This window comes from Physella acuta, unplaced genomic scaffold (assembly GCF_028476545.2).
Source record: "Physella acuta isolate Inbredline_101_S28 unplaced genomic scaffold, ASM2847654v3 ptg000004l, whole genome shotgun sequence".
Taxonomy (NCBI): domain Eukaryota; kingdom Metazoa; phylum Mollusca; class Gastropoda; family Physidae; genus Physella; species Physella acuta.
The window spans coordinates 84864-103020 of record NW_026731524.1 but is presented as its reverse complement, the minus strand read 5'-3'; the positions used below and the strand labels follow the sequence as shown (position 1 = coordinate 103020).

The 18157-nt window shown below is 36.3% G+C and overlaps 2 protein-coding genes across 2 annotated transcripts; both read right to left on the bottom strand.

Moving 5' to 3' along the window:
* Positions 1-9608: 9608 nt before the first annotated feature.
* Positions 9609-11754, bottom strand: LOC131934562 (GTPase IMAP family member 7-like). The gene has a single exon (XM_059290652.1). The coding sequence runs from the start codon at positions 11752-11754 to the stop codon at positions 10324-10326; it is 1431 nt and encodes a 476-aa protein (XP_059146635.1). The 3' UTR covers positions 9609-10323.
* A 3999-nt stretch (positions 11755-15753) lies between these two features.
* LOC131933793 (uncharacterized) lies at positions 15754-17100 on the bottom strand. Its single transcript, XM_059290488.1, has one exon. The coding sequence runs from the start codon at positions 17098-17100 to the stop codon at positions 15754-15756; it is 1347 nt and encodes a 448-aa protein (XP_059146471.1).
* Between the last annotated feature and the right edge of the window lie 1057 nt (positions 17101-18157).

The following is an 18157-nucleotide window of genomic DNA, read 5'->3' as shown; positions in this document are numbered from 1 at the left end:
TCTTGTTCATACATAAATTTAAAAAAAAAGAATGGCTTTAAACATAATAAAGTTCCATAATCGTTGTTTTTTATTACAATAAGTAGGCATGGTAACTTTTCTTATTTAAATTATTTAAAGGTCTTACCTATGATAGCAACATCTGTTTCATACATAGAAATATCCGTTACGTTCCATTCTGTATGTGAAGTTTTCAAGTCAGCTAAGTTTTAAGTAATGCTTACGACACCTATTGTTTCGTTTTCCTAGAAAGTCGATATTTTTCGGTAAATGTTACGTGAATGACACAACCCTACCTGGAGAAAGCCAGTTCCAGGTATATTCCAATGATCGATTACCTGAGGTGTAAAGGTAACTAATCCTTTGACAGGATATGGCAATCACTTCGAGATCAATGTCAAATCGTAAAAAGCAGGTCCCATGTTTGTATTGATTTTCCGTGTGATTATTAATCTGTTGAATAATTATTGAATGCGACTAGCATTCGATATTAACGAAAAATATTTTGTCTTGTTATATTTTTTAATTCAAAAATATAAAAAATGTGTTGTTTAGGTTAAGCTATTAAAAAACCTTTTTTTTAGATGTCATTCGGCGTAACGACTTCACCATATAACGACAATTAGTGGTATAGGTTAAGACGAGTTGGGTCGGAAAGTCACTGGGGTTAACATGAATGAAGATGTAAGAAGAGAGCAAAGATGTGTGGGCCATGTAAGGAGACCGCTAGTTTGTAAGATGCGTGGGCCATGTAAGATGCGTGGGCCATGTAAAGAGAGAGCTAGCTGGTAAGATGTGTGGGCCGTGTAAGATGTGTGTGCCGTGTAAGACGTGTGGGCCGTGTAAGATGTGTGGGCCGTGTAAGATGTGTGGGCCGTGTAAGATGTGTGGGCCGTGTAAGATGTGTGTGCCGTGTAAGGAGACCGCTAGTTTGTAAGATGTGTGGGCCATGTAAAGAGAGACCTAGCTTGTAAGATGTGTGGGCCGTGTAAGATGTGTGGGCCATGTAAAGAGAGAGCTAGCTTGTAAGATGTGTGGGCCATGTAAGATGGGTGGGCCGTGTAAGATTTGTGGGCCGTGTAAGACGTGTGGGCCGTGTAAGATGTGTGGGCCGTGTAAGATGTGTGTGCCGTGTAAGGAGACCGCTAGTTTGTAAGATGTGTGGGCCATGTAAAGAGAGAGCTAGCTTGTAAGATGTGTGGGCCGTGTAAGATGTGTGGGCCATGTAAAGAGAGAGCTAGCTTGTAAGATGTGTGCGCCATGTAAAGAGAGAGCTAGCTTGTAAGATGTGTGGGCCGTGTAAGATGTGTGGGCCATGTAAAGAGAGAGCTAGCTTGTAAGATGTGTGGGCCATGTAAAGAGAGAGCTAGCTTGTAAGATGTGTGGGCCGTGTAAGATGTGTGGGCCGTGTAAGATGTGTGGGCCGTGTAAGATGTGTGGGCCGTGTAAGATGTGTGGGCCATGTAAGATGTGTGGGCCGTGTAAGATGTGTGGGCCATGTAAGATGTGTGGGCCATGTAAGATGGGTGGGCCGTGTAAGATGTGAGGGCCGTGTAAGATGTGTGGGCCGTGTAAGATGTGTGGGCCGTGTAAGATGTGTGGGCCATGTAAGATGTGTGGGCCGTGTAAGATGTGTGGGCCGTGTAAGATGTGTGGGCCATGTAAGATGGGTGGGCCGTGTAAGGAGACCGCTAGTTTGTAAGATGTGTGGGCCATGTAAGATGTGTGGGCCATGTAAGATGTGTGGGCCGTGTAAGATGTGTGGGCCATGTAAGATGTGTGGGCCGTGTAAGATGGGTGGGCCGTGTAGGGAGACCGCTAGTTTGTAAGATGTGTGGGCTGTGTAAGATGTGTGGGCCGTGTAAGATGTGTGGGCCGTGTAAGACGTGTGGGCCGTGTAAGATGTGTGGGCCGTGTAAGGAGACCGCTAGTTTGTAAGATGTGTGGGCTGTGTAAGATGTGTGGGCCGTGTAAGATGTGTGGGCCGTGTAAGATGTGTGGGCCGTGTAAGATGTGTGGGCCGTGTAAGATGTGTGGGCCGTGTAAGATGTGTGGGCCGTGTAAAGAGAGAGCTAGCTGGTAAGATGTGTGGGCCGTGTAAAGAGAGAGCTAGCTGGTAAGATGTGTGGGCCGTGTAAGATGTGTGGGCCTTGTGTGGAGACCGCTAGTTTGTAAGATGTGTGGGCCGTGTACGTTTCTGGAGCGAGAGTTAAGTTCGATCCACCACATTTGCTGATCATGGTCGTTTTCTCAACTTAATGTAGAACGTGAAACACACTCCCGTAACATATGGCCCACATAACAGATTAGCTGACGTAATGAATTTATTGATCAGGCAGTATTAAATTATAGATAGCAGTTTCTAGCTGATACTGTTTTCCAGGAAAGCCTAGTAGTATTTTACATTACTTTCAAGATCACATGCATTTAAATAACTAATTGTAAAAATAAAGTTTAAATAAAATGGAAATATATGTGATGCATTGTTAAGCATAGTGAAGTGAATTAATAAAATATTTATTGTAAGAGTTAAAGCTTAAATTAAGAAATTAAATATAAAGAATCTTTACAGATAGCCTATAAAAGACATAACTCAGATTTGATATTAAACTTTAACTATTTCATCAATCTGAAATGATTGTCCCCTTAATAGTTCCAATCCAACTTTTACCTATGTAGAGATAACACAAATAATAGTTGAGCTAATTGTATCTGATTTGTTTAAATTTTCTTTATTTTTTCCTTTATTTTTGGAACCCAATTTTCAACGAAAAACAACTTTAAAAATATCGAAATTCAAACAAAACAGATATTATTACTGACATATGTATTACACTATTTAAACTCATTTGTTTCTTTAAATTGTTTCTCTCCAATTAATTTAAAAATTTCAATAGAACATTTCTAAACGAACATTTGTTAAGTTGTTCATTCTAAATTGTGCATGTTAAAAATCTGAATTATATTCAATCTGTTTAAGTAAATTCTATTGTAAAATGTATTTTAACTTAAGCATGGTACTTATAGTATTCTGATAAATTACTAAGTAATTCTTGATAAAATTAAAATGTTGATAATACAAAAGAAATATTTAGAGCTATATTTTAGCTACGTTAATCTCTGTGTCAAACTTTTTCTCACAAACTGTAAGATGGAGACTCGAACTGGGGACTCGGTCTGGTCCTGCCTCACACGATTAAACTTGCTTTCTATCTCCTTGACCACTCCATCGTTTAATGTTAAAATACATTTTTCATTTGGCGGCTCCACAGTACCAGGACACACATCATCTTCTCCCTCCACACAGTCGTCATTACATATTCTCGGCGATTGCGTCCCATCACTACCCGCAGGAGAAGAAAAACTTCGCTTAATTCCCTTTACTTTAGACGGCCTAGGCAATGTAATTTGTTGCATCCCCATGCGGGCTTCAAACTTCTTCGCCAATTTTCGTACAGACGTTTGCGTGTTTCCTCCTCTTTCAAAAGCTACAGGTTCCATTTCGCCATCTTCTTCCACAAAATCTGTTGACGACTTCTCCGAGGTTTCTTCGCGGGAATTTGTTTCAGGCGAGAAAATCTTACTTTCTCTCAGTTCTCTTATCTCATTGTCGAGGTCCTCTTTTAGAAAAGTGAGGAGATTTTTAGCGGCATTTAATGAACCAGTACCTTTATCTTCCTCAAGAATAAGTTTGTAAAAATATTCAGCGTTATCCCGAATGTCCTCAAAATTAGAGAGCAGGGTCATGGTGTCATGTGCTTCATTAACAGCATTGTAAAATTTTTCTCTTAGAATACAAATTCTAAGGAAGAGTTCGTCACTAAGGAGTGGCCTTTCCATCTGTCTGATGAAATCATCTCTGGCTTTTTTAATCGATCGAAATACCTCATTCGTGTACCTTTTTCCATTGATAGGTAAGTTATCGATCATTAAAATCAATTGCCTCAGTTGCAATATCAGCACAGATTTATCTTCTGTGATGTTGTCAAAGAGGACGATTCGGTTGTCTACCTCACGGAGTAATGCAGTAAAGTTCTGATCCGTCTGTTGAGACACCCAGTCTACAAATTTCAGATTTCTCTTCCTGACTTCAGGATCTGTAACAAAGTTGTCTCCGCCTGTCATGACGATAATCCCATGTTTGGCAATAAAATCTGGACCAAACGTTGTCTTAAACAACTCCGCCGCATACACGTCCTCCTTAGTGAATCGGTTCCCACACCTTACAATGAACAACAGAGCGTGATAGCCTATCACATTAATCGTCATAGCATGAGAAATTTTCTCGATAAACTTGAGGGCGTCTTCCCTCTTGTTGTAGCGGGTGTCACCGATCCCAGGACTGTCCACGACCTTGAGTAGACGATTCTCGAAGTACGATACATCCATCTTAGCCTCATCAGTTACAGAGGTTAGTTGTGAGTTGCTAGTGAAACTTATTTTCCTTAAAATTGAATTGCCTGTAGCACTCTTTCCTTGTCCAGTTTTGCCCACAAGCAATATATCTGTTGTTTTTTCTTCCTCCATTGTTTCCATGGTATCTTAATTAGTAAAAATTAAAAAAAAGTAGTTACATAATTGTATGAATCGATTTCAATATTTTCCTTCTTTATATACATAAATGTTAATACATTACTATACAATGATTTAAAAATCTAGATTTGTTTCCAGTTTCATTTTTACACAACCTTGAGTTTAGAATTTCTCAATTCATTCATAAACAACAATTTAGTCCTTAACATTTCCCGTTCGTGCCCAAGACACATAAGGCAAATGAAGAGATAGTGTGGTCAACACTAGGAGCAGCTGCCTTATTTAGGTTAGTTGGGTGGACTCGAGGACATTCTACTCACTTGAACCCGGATTCGAACTAGAGACTTTCGGGTTAGCAGTCTATCTGTCCATCACTAGTCAACGCCACCACATGCAATTTAATAGCCCTTTAAAAGTATATATTTGTATCTGTTACGGGTCGTTGTTACGGGTTATTTGAGGTCAGGTTAGAATAGGGTAGAATAGTCTCGAACTAGGGTGGGGGGAGTGCGTGTGTGAGTTGAGTTCACCCTACTGTGTAATAACCCCGGTGTGTTTATGTATTGTAATCCCAAGGTCGAATGCGGGTATAAAAGCGTGAGTTAACGATTGTGGTAGGTGAGCGGTTACTGTAAAGAATTGAGACGGAATAAAAGTAGTGAACGTTAACACGAGTCGTTCTTGAGTTGAAACTAAACCTGAACGTAACAGTATCCCACATCAGGATCTTTTAGAAATTTATCCACATCATTCGTCATAAATGCATGAGTTGTTTTTTAGAACACTTATCTCTTGACTTTAAAAAATCAAGCTTTTTTTAACAACAAAACACATAACACGTTAAACACAAAATGTGTCTGACCTGGTCTATCGTTGATAATGGAAGCTCCAGTAAATCGTGTAAAAGAATAAAATAACAAAAGCTTTAGTTAAACAAGAATTACACACACACTATTTATTACAGCACATTGAATGCAGAAACAGTGGGCATTAAACACATTCTGCATTTTACAGGAAAATATATTAATCCGCAATAACAGCTGTGGTATGCTGGATAAAATAAATCGATGTGAGAAATCCCTTTATATTTTTATTTTTTTCCATTTTCCCATAGTCTGCAGCCTTCGTTAAGCTCTCTCTTTGGTACCTTCTAATATTTTAAAACCTTTTTTATTGTTATTTTTTAACCTTTCTTTAATGCATTTTTTTGTTTCTTGTTGTAAACTCGTAATTATCATGCCACTTGTCTGTTCCGTGAAAAAACATGCATTCTAACCAGCTTATCTTTATTTACTGCCATAAATCATACGATACTGTCAGACTATTAAAGATGCGGTCTTCAATTAACAATTGAATTAGTATTTAATTAACAATATTAAATGAACAGCCCGCTGGTTGATGTTCTATAGTACCTCCCAATAAAGCAAAGCTGTTAATTGATGGGATGTCAAGGTTGGATGACATTGTCGGATGCTAGTGTCGGATGGCATGGTCGGATGACATGGTCAGATGACATGTTTGGAAGACATGGTGGTATGAAAATTTCGGATGACATGGCCGGATGTCATGGTCGGATGACTAGTTCGGATGACATGGTGGAATGACAAGGTTGGATGACATGGTCCGATGACATAATTGGATGACATAGTGGGATGATATGTTCGGATGACATGGTCGGATGACATGTACGGGTGACATGGTGGGATGACATGATCGGATTAAATGTTCGGATGACATGGTCGGATGTTATGGTTGGATGACATGGCTGGATGACACGGTCGGATGACATGGTTGGATGACATGGTCGGATGACATAGCCGGATGACATGGTGGGATGACATGTTCGGATTACAAGGTCGGATGATCATGGTTGGATGACATGATCAGATGACATGTTTGGAAGACATGGTGTGATTGCATAGTCGGATGACATTGTCCGATGACATAGTCGGCTGACAATCCTCGGGTCACCCAGCTCTAATGGATACGAGACTAATGCGGCTGGCCATAATGCTTTCAACAGTATTTATTTCTATGCCGAGACAACACAAAAAATTTAACTCTACTCTACTCCATCTGCCCACTGTTCAAGGTGGGTGAATTCCTTAAAATTACCAACATTCAAATAACTTATATTGCAAGCAGGTATTAATTGTATCGTTGCAAATGCTTATTACTACATAGTTCTGTTTGGTTTTTAGAATGACTGTTGCATGCATTGGATCTGTACTTGATGTTTGGGATATGAATATTCCGTAAATATAGAGCTTATTTCGTATATGGTGTATGTCTGTCAGCTTTTATGTGTCAGTACGTCTGAATATTTTTTTTTGTATGTGTTATGTGCATGTGTCCGTGTCAGTAAGTCTGTGTATGTGCTTTGTGTGTGTTATGTAAGTGAACAATGTGTTGAGTTCGTGCAGTGCAATTTTTGTGTATATTCTGAGTATATCAAGTATATTAAGTGAGATTTTGTTAAATATTGCTTTTTTAGATTTTAAACGTAATAACAGCTTTGTACATGTGTTTGGGAAGATAACATTATTCTTTGTCATTTGTTTTTTGCTTTGTAAATAAAGTGCAGTTTTCGACAAACGCATTTTGCCATGCAAATAATTTTAAAATTTAAAACTTGTTTTAAAATAAACTAACATCAGATTATCCGCAGTTAGCTGCATGAGCCAAGCCGCGACTGAAAGGATGACTAGATTTCCTTCATACATCTCTGCGGGGGAATGGGATCACCGAATCCACTCCGCCCCCCCCACCTCCAACCACTCTTCCCTTCCCCAACATAGCAAGTATATCGCTCCAAACATCCACCCAATGCAGCCCACTTCTCTACGAAATACAAAAAAGTATGTACTTTCTATACTAAATATATATATAAATATTTACTTGTATAAATATATACTTGTACCAATGTCCTCCCCATCACCCCCTCCTACCATTCTGAAAATTTATGTATGCACTCCCAAAATTTTAAGTGCCTCACGGAAAAAAATAACATTTGAAAGAAAATCTTCAAACGACCACTGGGGGAAGCTCTATGATTAATGTAAAGAGACCGCTAGTTTGTAAGATTATGATTCATGTAAGGAGGCCGCTATTTGTAAAATATAAGCATCGGCTTACTTGAAAACCAACTAGAAATGTTACTGTTTAAGTTTAATGGACGCAAGTATGGGTCGATTTACCATATGGACAGATCCTTTTACTTGTTGGCAAGTAAATGTAGAACGTGAAACACACTACCGTAACATATGGCCTTAATAATAACATAGAGCAGATTAGCTGACGTAGTGAGTTTATTGATCTGGCAATGTAAAGTTGTAGAAAGCAGATTCTATCGATACTGTTTTCTAGGAAAACCTAGTACTAGTTTACATTACTTTCAAAATCCCATGCATGTAAATGATTAATTGTCAACATTTTGTTAAATTTAAATAACACTAGACTACCCGTCATCCGTTGGATAACTGTGGGTTTCGGAGGTCATCCATAAAAAACATCACGTCTGTCACTTATAGTCACAAAAAACCAGACCCCACATTCAAAAAGATTATTTTTATCTTTTAAAAACACCGAAAACACCGATTTCTTAATATCCCTTCATATACTGACGTCACAGTTGACCTACTCAACTCTACTTCACCTGCCCAGTGTCCCGCCAAGTCTCAGACAACATGTTTTTATCGTTTAAAAAAACGATTCCAGCCGAGCATGTCTCTGACCACACTATCCCTTCATATGCTTAGGACAAAGAAACAGATTAACTCTACTTCACCTGCCATTCACATCTAAAAAATAAAAAAAAAATTGAAAAAAAAAATAATTACCATTGATGTATTGGTCTAGAACCTGTGCCACCCGCATGCAAGCCAATTACACTAACAACTTAGCTAATTAACTAATGAAGTCACAGATGTATTTTTATAATATACTTTAATACTTTAAGTCTCCTTATGCAACTTGATTTACGCACATAGATCTAGATCTAGTCTAGTAGTAGTAACTTTTAAATTAAATTTTATCTTAAATTCACCAAACAAAGATTTATATAAAATAACGAAGATCTGAAACTATCTAGATCTAGATAGAATTGTCTAGATCTAGATTATACGACTCGTTTGCTTAATTCTTAAGTCTAGTATTTGCGTAACTCTTGCTAGATCTAGAAATTCTAGATCTTTAATCTAGATCTAATCATTAGATTGATAGACCTATTCTAGCTAGATAGATCTAGATCTAAATAGATAAATCACAAAGATTTATATCAAATATTTAAGGACTGAAAAATGTATTATGATTATAAAATGGATTGTATTTGTATCTAATTAATCTTTGGTATGTATCTAATTAATCTTTTGTTTGACCTAGATTCTAGATCTAGATCTATAAATAACTTTCTTGGACAGATTGTAGAGCTAGAGAAATTTATTGTAAACCTAAATGAAAAAGACAGTTGAAAATTTATATAAGTTTTGGAACGCAATAAAAACAGCAAACGGACATATTGTTAAAGTTATGGCCGACAGAAAATTAGATTTAGAACGCGTTAAACTTTTGAATGGTCCTTTGATGGAAGCCGCCATCTTATTGTACTAAAAAGTAAACAAAACTTGTGACGTCACTTTTCAGTCGTGTTAAGCCATTGTTCTAAAACTTTAAAATTAATGTGGTTAATCTACCTATGAATAAAACAATAAATTAATTAACGTCTTTAAATAAATTTCTGAATAACAGTCTGTCTGAAAACAAAAATTGTTCTCTACCTACATACTATTTTACAGCTCTCCACATAGAGTAGACCCATTTACAATAGTCAATCAGACAAACAAATAAACAAAAAATAAATATTCAAACATGTAAACAAACATGAATTTTAGTAATATATAGATGGAAATATATTTGATGTAATGTTAATCAAGATCAAGTGAATTGATATTCTAATTATTGTAAAAATTAAATTGTATTATATTAAATTACAAAGTACAACGATTCTCTACAAATGTAGAATATAATTTATAATTAAAATTTCAAAGTGCTAAGAAATGGATTATGTAGTAGTCGCTTAACTGTTTAGCGCTAACTGAGTATATAATATATTACATAGTTACAATTTTAATTTTGGTTGTTACTTAATACATTGCTGTATGTTTAAATATGTATTACATACGATTACTGGCAAACAGTGAGGTTAAAGGTTCATACCTACATTATTAACTAAATTTTAACGATTTTAGAAGTATATTCTAGTCTAGTACGTTGGTTTCGTACCTAACGTTTTACCTATGTTAAAATATCACACATAAAAAGTTATCTCGGTGATGTCCCTTTATTGTTTCCCTTTATTTTTGTTATAACTTTTGAAACCTAAACTTCAATAGAAATAAAACTTTAGCAAAAGTAAAATCAAACGAAAACAGTTTGATTGGTGTTTTCAAACAACATCTAGGCATAAATTTCATAACCATTAAAATGAAGATAATCTTATAGCTGATATATTTTATAGATATAATGAAACCCTGGTCACAACATATTCGTCTATTTATTTCACTATTTAAACTCAATTTGTACTTTGAATTTTATTCATTTAAAATTAATATCAAACTTTCAAGTAAAACATTGATTTTTAAATGACATATTCTTTAAAATACGAATAATAGTATTATAGTTTATGTTTTATTTTAAGAATTATAATATTAATATAAGGATAACATATTAAGTAATCCTTAATAATTGTTACATTTATAAAGAAAACACACTTTAACTGGAATTGTATTTCAGTCACCTTATACAGCTAGTTAAAATTTTTTTCACAAACTGCAAGACTGAGACACGAACTGGGGATTTGACCTGGTCCTGCCTCACACGATCAAATTTGCTCTCCATCTCCTTGACCACTTCATCGTTCAGTGTTAAAATACATTTTTCCTTTGTTGACCCCACAGTACCAGGACACATATCATCTCCTCCCTCTTCATAGTTGTCAGTACATATTCTCGGCGATTGCGTCCCATCATTACCCGCAGGAATAGAAAAACTTCGCTGAATTCCCTTTACTTTAGATGGCCTAGGCAATCTCACACTTTGCTGCGTTGTCAAGCGGGGGGATTCAAACGCTTTAGCTATATCTCGTACCGATTTTTGCGTGGTTCCTCCTCTTTCAAAAGCTACAGGTTCCATTTCGCCATCTTCTTCCACAAAATCTGTTGACGACTTCTCAGAGGTTTCTATGTGGGGCATTGTTTCAGCTCTAGGCGACACATCTTTAGTTCTTCTCAGTTCTCTTATCTCTTTGTCGAGGGTCTCCTTCAAAAACGTGAGGAGATTTTTAGCGGCATTTAATGAACCAGTACCTTTATCTTCCTCAAGAATACGCTTGTAAAAATATTCAGCGTTATCCCGAATGTTCTCAAGTTTAGAGAGCAGGGTCGTGGTGTCTTGTGCTTCGAAAATAGCTTTAGAAAATTTTTCTCTGAGAATACAAATTCTAAGAAACAGTTCGTCACTAAGTAGTGGCCTTTCCATCTGTCTGATGAAATCATCTCTGGCTTTTTTAATCGATCGAAATACCTCATTCGTGTACCTCTTTCCATTGATTGGTAAGTTATCGATCATTAAAATCAATTGCCTCAGTTGTAATATGATCACAGATTTATCTTCTGTAATGTTGTCAAAGAGGACGATTCGGTTGTCTACCTCACGAAGTAATGCAGTAAAGTTAGGATCCGTCTGTTCAGACACCCAGTCTACAAATTTCAGATTTCTCTTCCTGACTCCAGGATCTGTTGCAAAGTTGTCTCCGCCTGTCATGACGATAATCCCATGTTTGGCAATAAAATCTGGACCAAACGTTGTCTTAAACAGCTCAGCCGCGTACACGTCCTCCTTAGTGAATCGGTTCCCAAACCTTACAATGAACAACAGAGCGTGATAGCCTATCACATTAATCGTCATAGCATGAGAAATTTTCTCGATAAACTTGAGGGCGTCTTCCCTCTTGTTGTAGCGGGTGTCACCGATCCCAGGACTGTCCACGACCTTGAGTAGACGATTCTCGAAGTACGATACATCCATCTTAGCCTCATCAGTTACAGAAGTTAGTTGTGAGTTGCTAGTGAAACTTATTTTCCTTAAGATTGAATTGCCTGTAGCACTCTTTCCTTGTCCAGTTTTGCCCACAAGCAATATATCTGTTGTTTTTTCTTCTTCCATTTTTCCATGGTATCTTAATCAGTAAAAATAAAAAACTAGTTACATAATTGTATGAATCGATTTCAATATTTTCCTTCTTTATATACTTAAATGTTAATACATTACTAAACATTGATTTTAAAATCTAGATTTGTTTCCAATTGTATTTTTTTTTCTTTACACGAGCTTGATTTTCCAATTTCTCAATTCATTCATAAACAGCAATTTAGTCATTAACTTTTCCCGTTCATGCAAACGACGCATATGGCAAAAAAATAGAGTTCATCTGCTACAGAGACTTTGGTTTATGAAAGGATAGTGTGGTCAACGCTATGACCAGATGCCTTATTTAGGTTAGTTATGTTTCATCAGAGCTGGTTGGACTCGGGGACTTTCTACTCACTTGAACCCGGATTCGAACTAGAGACTTTCGGGTTTGCAAAGTCACCACATGCAATTTAATTACCTTTAATAAATATATTTTTATCCCACATCAGGATGTTTTAGAAAGTTCTCCACATCAATCATCATCATCATAAATGCATGAATTTTTAAAAAAAAAAATCTTATCTCTGGACTAAAAAAAAATCTACATTTACTTTCAAGATTTTTTTTAATTAACAAAACACATAAATGTATGAGTTTTTTTTTTTAGAACACTTATCTCTTGACTAAAAAAATCTACATTTACCATCAATTTTTTTTAACAGCACAACACATAACACATTAAACACAAAATGTGTCTGACCTGGTCTATCGTTGATAATGGAAGCTCCAGTAAATCGTGTAAAAGAATAAAATAATAAAAGCCTTGGTTAAACAAGAATTACACACACTATTTATTTCAGCACATTGAAGACAGAAAACAGTGAGCTCTATAATACATTCTGCATTTTACAGGAAAATATAATAATCTGCCGTAACAGCTGTGGTGTGCTGGATAACATAAAATCGATGCGAGAAATCCCTTTATATTTTATTGTCAGCAGACTCTATTTCAATGTTATATTTTCCTTATTCCCATAGTCTTTAGCCTTCCTTTAGCTCAGTCCTACAACATCTTTAGTGCCTCTAATATTTTAAAACCTTTTTTGTTACCATACCAAACTTTTATTAAGACATTTTTTCTTGTTGTAAACTTGTAACTACCAGGCTACTTGTCTGTTCCGTGAAAAATAAATCATAAAAAACGTTTTAATAACAATAAACTATGTAAAAATGCACTAAAAAGTAGAAAATAAATTATACAGTACTATTTAATTTACTATAAAGTGGGTCACTTTAGATACCTTTACTAATATTTAGGAAGAAACCCACGGTTTTCTTTATTGTAATTTAAATAGTAGTGTATAATTTATAATTTATTTTCTCCTTTTTAGTGCATTATTACATAAAAGCTTGATATTAAAACGTTTTTTATGAAATTTGTTTTTAGTACTTTACATGGTTTTATGTACAATAGAGTTACATGACTAAAAACCATGCGTGCCTATTGAACGTGATGACGCGCTATTGAACTTGATGACGCGTGTGGAGTAGTAGAATAGAACTGCCTACTAGTTTGGTCAAAATTTTAATTTATTCATAAAAAAAATTAATTAGCCATCCAATTAAATCAAATTTAATGCCACGATGAATTGTCTTCATGTCTTGACCTACTTTCCAACTACGAACCGTATCGCTCGGGCGTTTCGATCTAGACAGACAGACAGACCGACGAGGAAGTGAGTTAAATAAAAGCTTGAAAATGCATTATTACCAGCTTATCTTTATTAAATCCCATAAATTATTCTATCCTGTCAGATGCGGATTTTAGATAAGATTTGAATTAGTAATTAATTAACAATATTAAATGAACAGCCTGCTGATTGATGTTCAAGATTTATTATCTCCAAATGAAGCAATGCTGTTAATTGAAGGAATGACATGGTCAGATGACATGGTTGGATGATATGATTGGATGACATTGTTGTATGACATGGTTCAATGACATGGTTGGATGACATGGTTGGATGACATGGTTGGATGACATGGTTGAGTTGCATGGTTGGATGACATATTCGGATGACAAGTTCGAATGACATGTCCCGATTACATTTTGGATGAAATGGTGGGATTACATGTTCGAATGACGTGTTCAGATGATATGTTCCGAAGACATGGTCGGATGACAATCCTTAATTCCGAAACACGGGCGTAAGTTTCTTATATCCCTTTGTTCACCTAGCTCTGATGGACACCAGACTTAAGCGACTGGTCGTATTGTTGCCAACTGTATTTATTTCTATGCCGAGGTCACTGAAACAGGTTAACTCTACTCCATCTGCCCACTGGTCCAGATGGGTAGTTTATTTTTAATAACCAACTTTCAATTTACATTATATAACACTCTGGTGTAATATTAATCTTTGCTAGTGCTAATTACTACATTGTTCTGTTAAGTTTTTTAAATGACAGTTGCATGTATTGCTTGGGAAATGAATATTCCGTAAATATTAAGGATATATCGTATCTGGTGTGTGTGTGAGAGAGAGAAAGTTAAATGCGTGTGTTGCTACGTCCGTGTATGAGTTGTGTATGTGTCATGTGTCTGTACGTCCGTGTATGTGTTTTGTATGTGTTATGTAGGTCAACAAGGTGGTGAATTCATGCAATGCAAATTTTGTGCATATGCTGAGTTTATCAAGTGTATGTAATGAGATTATGTTAAATACCGTTCTTTTTAAGTTATTTATTATGATAATATGTTGATTTATACTGGTATTTTGAAAGAGAAAATATTTTTTTTGCTAGGTAATTGAAGTTCAGTTTCGGCAACCGCATTTTGCAGTGTGTAAATATTTTTCTTTAAAACTTGTAAGGCTGTTCAGTTCAATTCAACATCGTCACGATACAATACGTCCTTTATACATGACAAAAGTGTTACTATCGCTATTTACTATTGATTTTCAAAGAACATTTTTCTATTATTGTTACCTTTGACAAAAAACTAGTTTAAAAAATACTAAGTCTTGTTTTAATTTTAACGTTTTATTTGGTTAATTAGAATAACAGCGTAAAAATATAAACAAAAACAAGCAGGACACCATTAGTGTTTGGGTAATCAAAGACTCTTCCATGCATCTCTTCGGGGGGGGGGGGGGAAACACCCCTCACCCCCCCCCCCCCGCCCCCGAAGAAAGTCTACCCCCCTCCTCAGAACGAAATAAAATTCATGTAGAAAATATATACTTGTAAGTGTCCGCCCCCCCCCCAAGGAAGTCTACCGCCCCTCGGAAAATTTCAAGTGCCCCCCCCCCCCCTGGAGAAAAAAGTCTGGAAGAAATACTGTAGGTAATTTAATTACATTAATTTAACTAAATTAGAAAAAAACATCACAAATGAACATTTCTTTATAAAGATAGGTCGATATCATATGTACGGGCACAGCTTGCGAATGTTTATTTTGTTACGGACTAGACCGTAGAATCGCTGAACTTGATTGTATCGATAGATTAATAATATACATTGCATATTTTTATATATCGACACAGTTTGTACCAAACAACAATACACAGTCGGCTAAAAACAATTGTGAGATGCGTCAGACTATGAATACAACTTACAAAAAGTAACAATAGCGAATTACCAAAAGCAAAGCCCAAAGTAGTAATTGTATAGAAAATTATATATATATATATATATATATATATATATATATATATATATATATATATATATATATATATATATATATATATATATATATATATATAAACCCAAAATAAACGGGAATGTTGATTGCAAAAGGCTAACATCTTGCCTAAAGTAAAATGATAAAGTGGCATGAGAATTATAGTTGTAAAATTACAGATTTCCACCCTGGTTTTCTTTATTCGTCTTTCTACTGCATTATTCCTAATTTTGGTGGTTTGTATTTGAACTAGTTTAATAATGATCTCAGGTGTTGAATGATCCTAGTGTGTAACACCTACAAATATCATTAGTTTATAAGTCACCACACTAACCAATGTTTGCATTTTACACATTTATTACGACGCGTTTCCTCAAATTATTTCTCACGAAATTCAACAAAGAGACGAACACCCCTGACTTCTTCTGATCCTCGTTTAGCAGAAAAAACTTTTCCTCGATTCGTATCCTCACCTCCTTTTCGACCTTGACCCGGTAATATTTTTTACCACTGGTGTCTATTTTTAGATAAAGCTTAGCCGGCTTGGGTGGGGGGACGGGCTTAGCTTTTGGCTTCACATCCGGAGTTTCATCATCACCTGCGTTTGTTTCGTTTGTTTTTTCAATTTTGAGTTTGTCGACCACCATTACGTTCAAGCCCCCTTCATCAAAGCTTTGTTCAGCTTCTTCTGATTTATCATCGTTTTGTTTAGAGAAAAAGTTACGTTTTTTCTCCTGATAGTTAGCACGCACTAGTTTAATCTGTTCCTCAATCGATTCCTTGACACACGTGACCAGTTGTACGGCTGCTTGTAGGGCACCTGTGTTCTGATCTGCATCAACGACACTCGCGCATAAATTGGCCGCGTTATCTCGCAAACTCTCAAGTTTTAAAACCAAATCTCGCTCGTCGCACGTCTCCAAATTGAGCCTCAGAAAACTGTTTTTCAGGGTGCATATATTTAGAAACAGGTCATCATTTAGACACGGTCTTGGCATTTGCTTAATAAAATGTTCTCTCTGCTGTTGAGTTGACTCGAAGTCTTCGTTCGTGTACCTTAATCCCTCTGTAGGTAGCTCGTCAATCATCTCAACTAAGTCTTGTAGTTGTGAGTCTATTAAACCTTCATCCTCTGTGATGTTATTAAACAACACAATCCTATTGTTCATCTCACGGAGTAAAGCAGTAAAGTTAGGATCCGTCTGTTCAGACACCCAGTCTGCAAATTTCAGATTTCTCTTCCTGACTCCAGGATCTGTAACAAAGTTGTCTCCGCCTGTCATGACGATAATCCCATGTTTGGCAATAAAATCTGGACCAAACGTTGTCTTAAACAGCTCAGCCGCGTACACTTCCTCCTTAGTGAATCTGTTCCCGAACCTTACAATAAACAACATAGCGTGATAGCCTATAACGTTGATTGCCATAGCCTGGGAGATGGATTCGATAAACTTGAGGGCGTCTTCCCTCTTGTTGAGGCGGGTGTCTCCAATCCCAGGGCAGTCAACGACCTTGAGAATTCGATCTCTGAAAAAGGTCATTTCGACCTGGACACCCTCTGTAACAGACGATGTATAGAAACAGCTGTTAAATGATTCAGTTCGTATGATAGAGTTCCCTGTGGCGCTCTTGCCTTGTCCTGTTTTACCCACCAGTAGAATATCAGTAGTGGCGGCGAAAAATGTGGCAGCCATGTTTTTCTTCTAGAAAATTTAAAGCTAGAATCAAAATAATACGTTAGATTTATTAAAGCAGGGACCCAATATATATTGAGATATATGAATATTGTGAATATATAATCAAAGGAATATGCTACGTGCAGAAACTCACATTTTAAAATGCTAATGGTATATTGTGAATGCTAAAACGTTTTACCAATATTTACATCTTAAAACTTTAGAAATATTTATAGATAATAAAACATTTTGCTCCTCCTCAGTAAAATACTGCTTAATTAAGTAAACAGAAAAGAAAAACAAATATTTAACTACGATTTTTATGATTAAAAACTAATACGCTTGAAGTACAACAACGCTTCAACTTACAACGAAAGCACGATATACAGATCCACGAGGTTAACTTAGTCCATAGTACTATCCATGGGACACAAGAAGTAAGGTAAATGTTTCAGAGCAAACCCTTCACTTTGTTACATTGAGATGTATGTATGTGAATGTGTGTGCGAGTGTGTGTGCGTGTGTGTGTGCGTGAGTGCTAAAACGAGCACGAGTTGTACAACTCAGCCGTCGGTATGTGAGTTATGTGAGCACAGCTGTTGTCCCCATAACCCACCTGCCTGTGTTCAACACACCAATCAATCTCTGGCTCTATCCAGATCTGGACACAATACAATAGCTATTTTTGTTTCTTCCACACATCTATGGCCTAAATATACATTTGACAATTTTCCATTTAAAATATACGACCCTAAATGAAGATAGTGACGATTACCCGTATGTTATATTCTACAACTAGCCTTATAAATACCACGCAACCCTCATACAAACAGTTTCCTGTAGTGATAGCTACATACAAATGTCGACATATTTAATCGAATGTATTGTTCAATAGAATGTGTAACCTCGGCCTGTGCGTATATTAAGTAACAGTTGGTAGAATGGCTGTAGACTCGTAATACAGTTTTAAAACGGATTAGACTAGACTTGTATGAAGTAACAGTTTTAAAACGGATGTAGACTAGACTTGTATTAAGTAACAGTTTTAAAACGGCTGTAGACTAGACTAATAGAC

Coding starts and splice junctions, on each gene's coding strand:
- LOC131934562 (XM_059290652.1), bottom strand. CDS start 11,754: ATGGAAGAAGAAAAAACAACAGATATATTGCTTGTGGGCAAAACTGGA.
- LOC131933793 (XM_059290488.1), bottom strand. CDS start 17,100: ATGGCTGCCACATTTTTCGCCGCCACTACTGATATTCTACTGGTGGGT.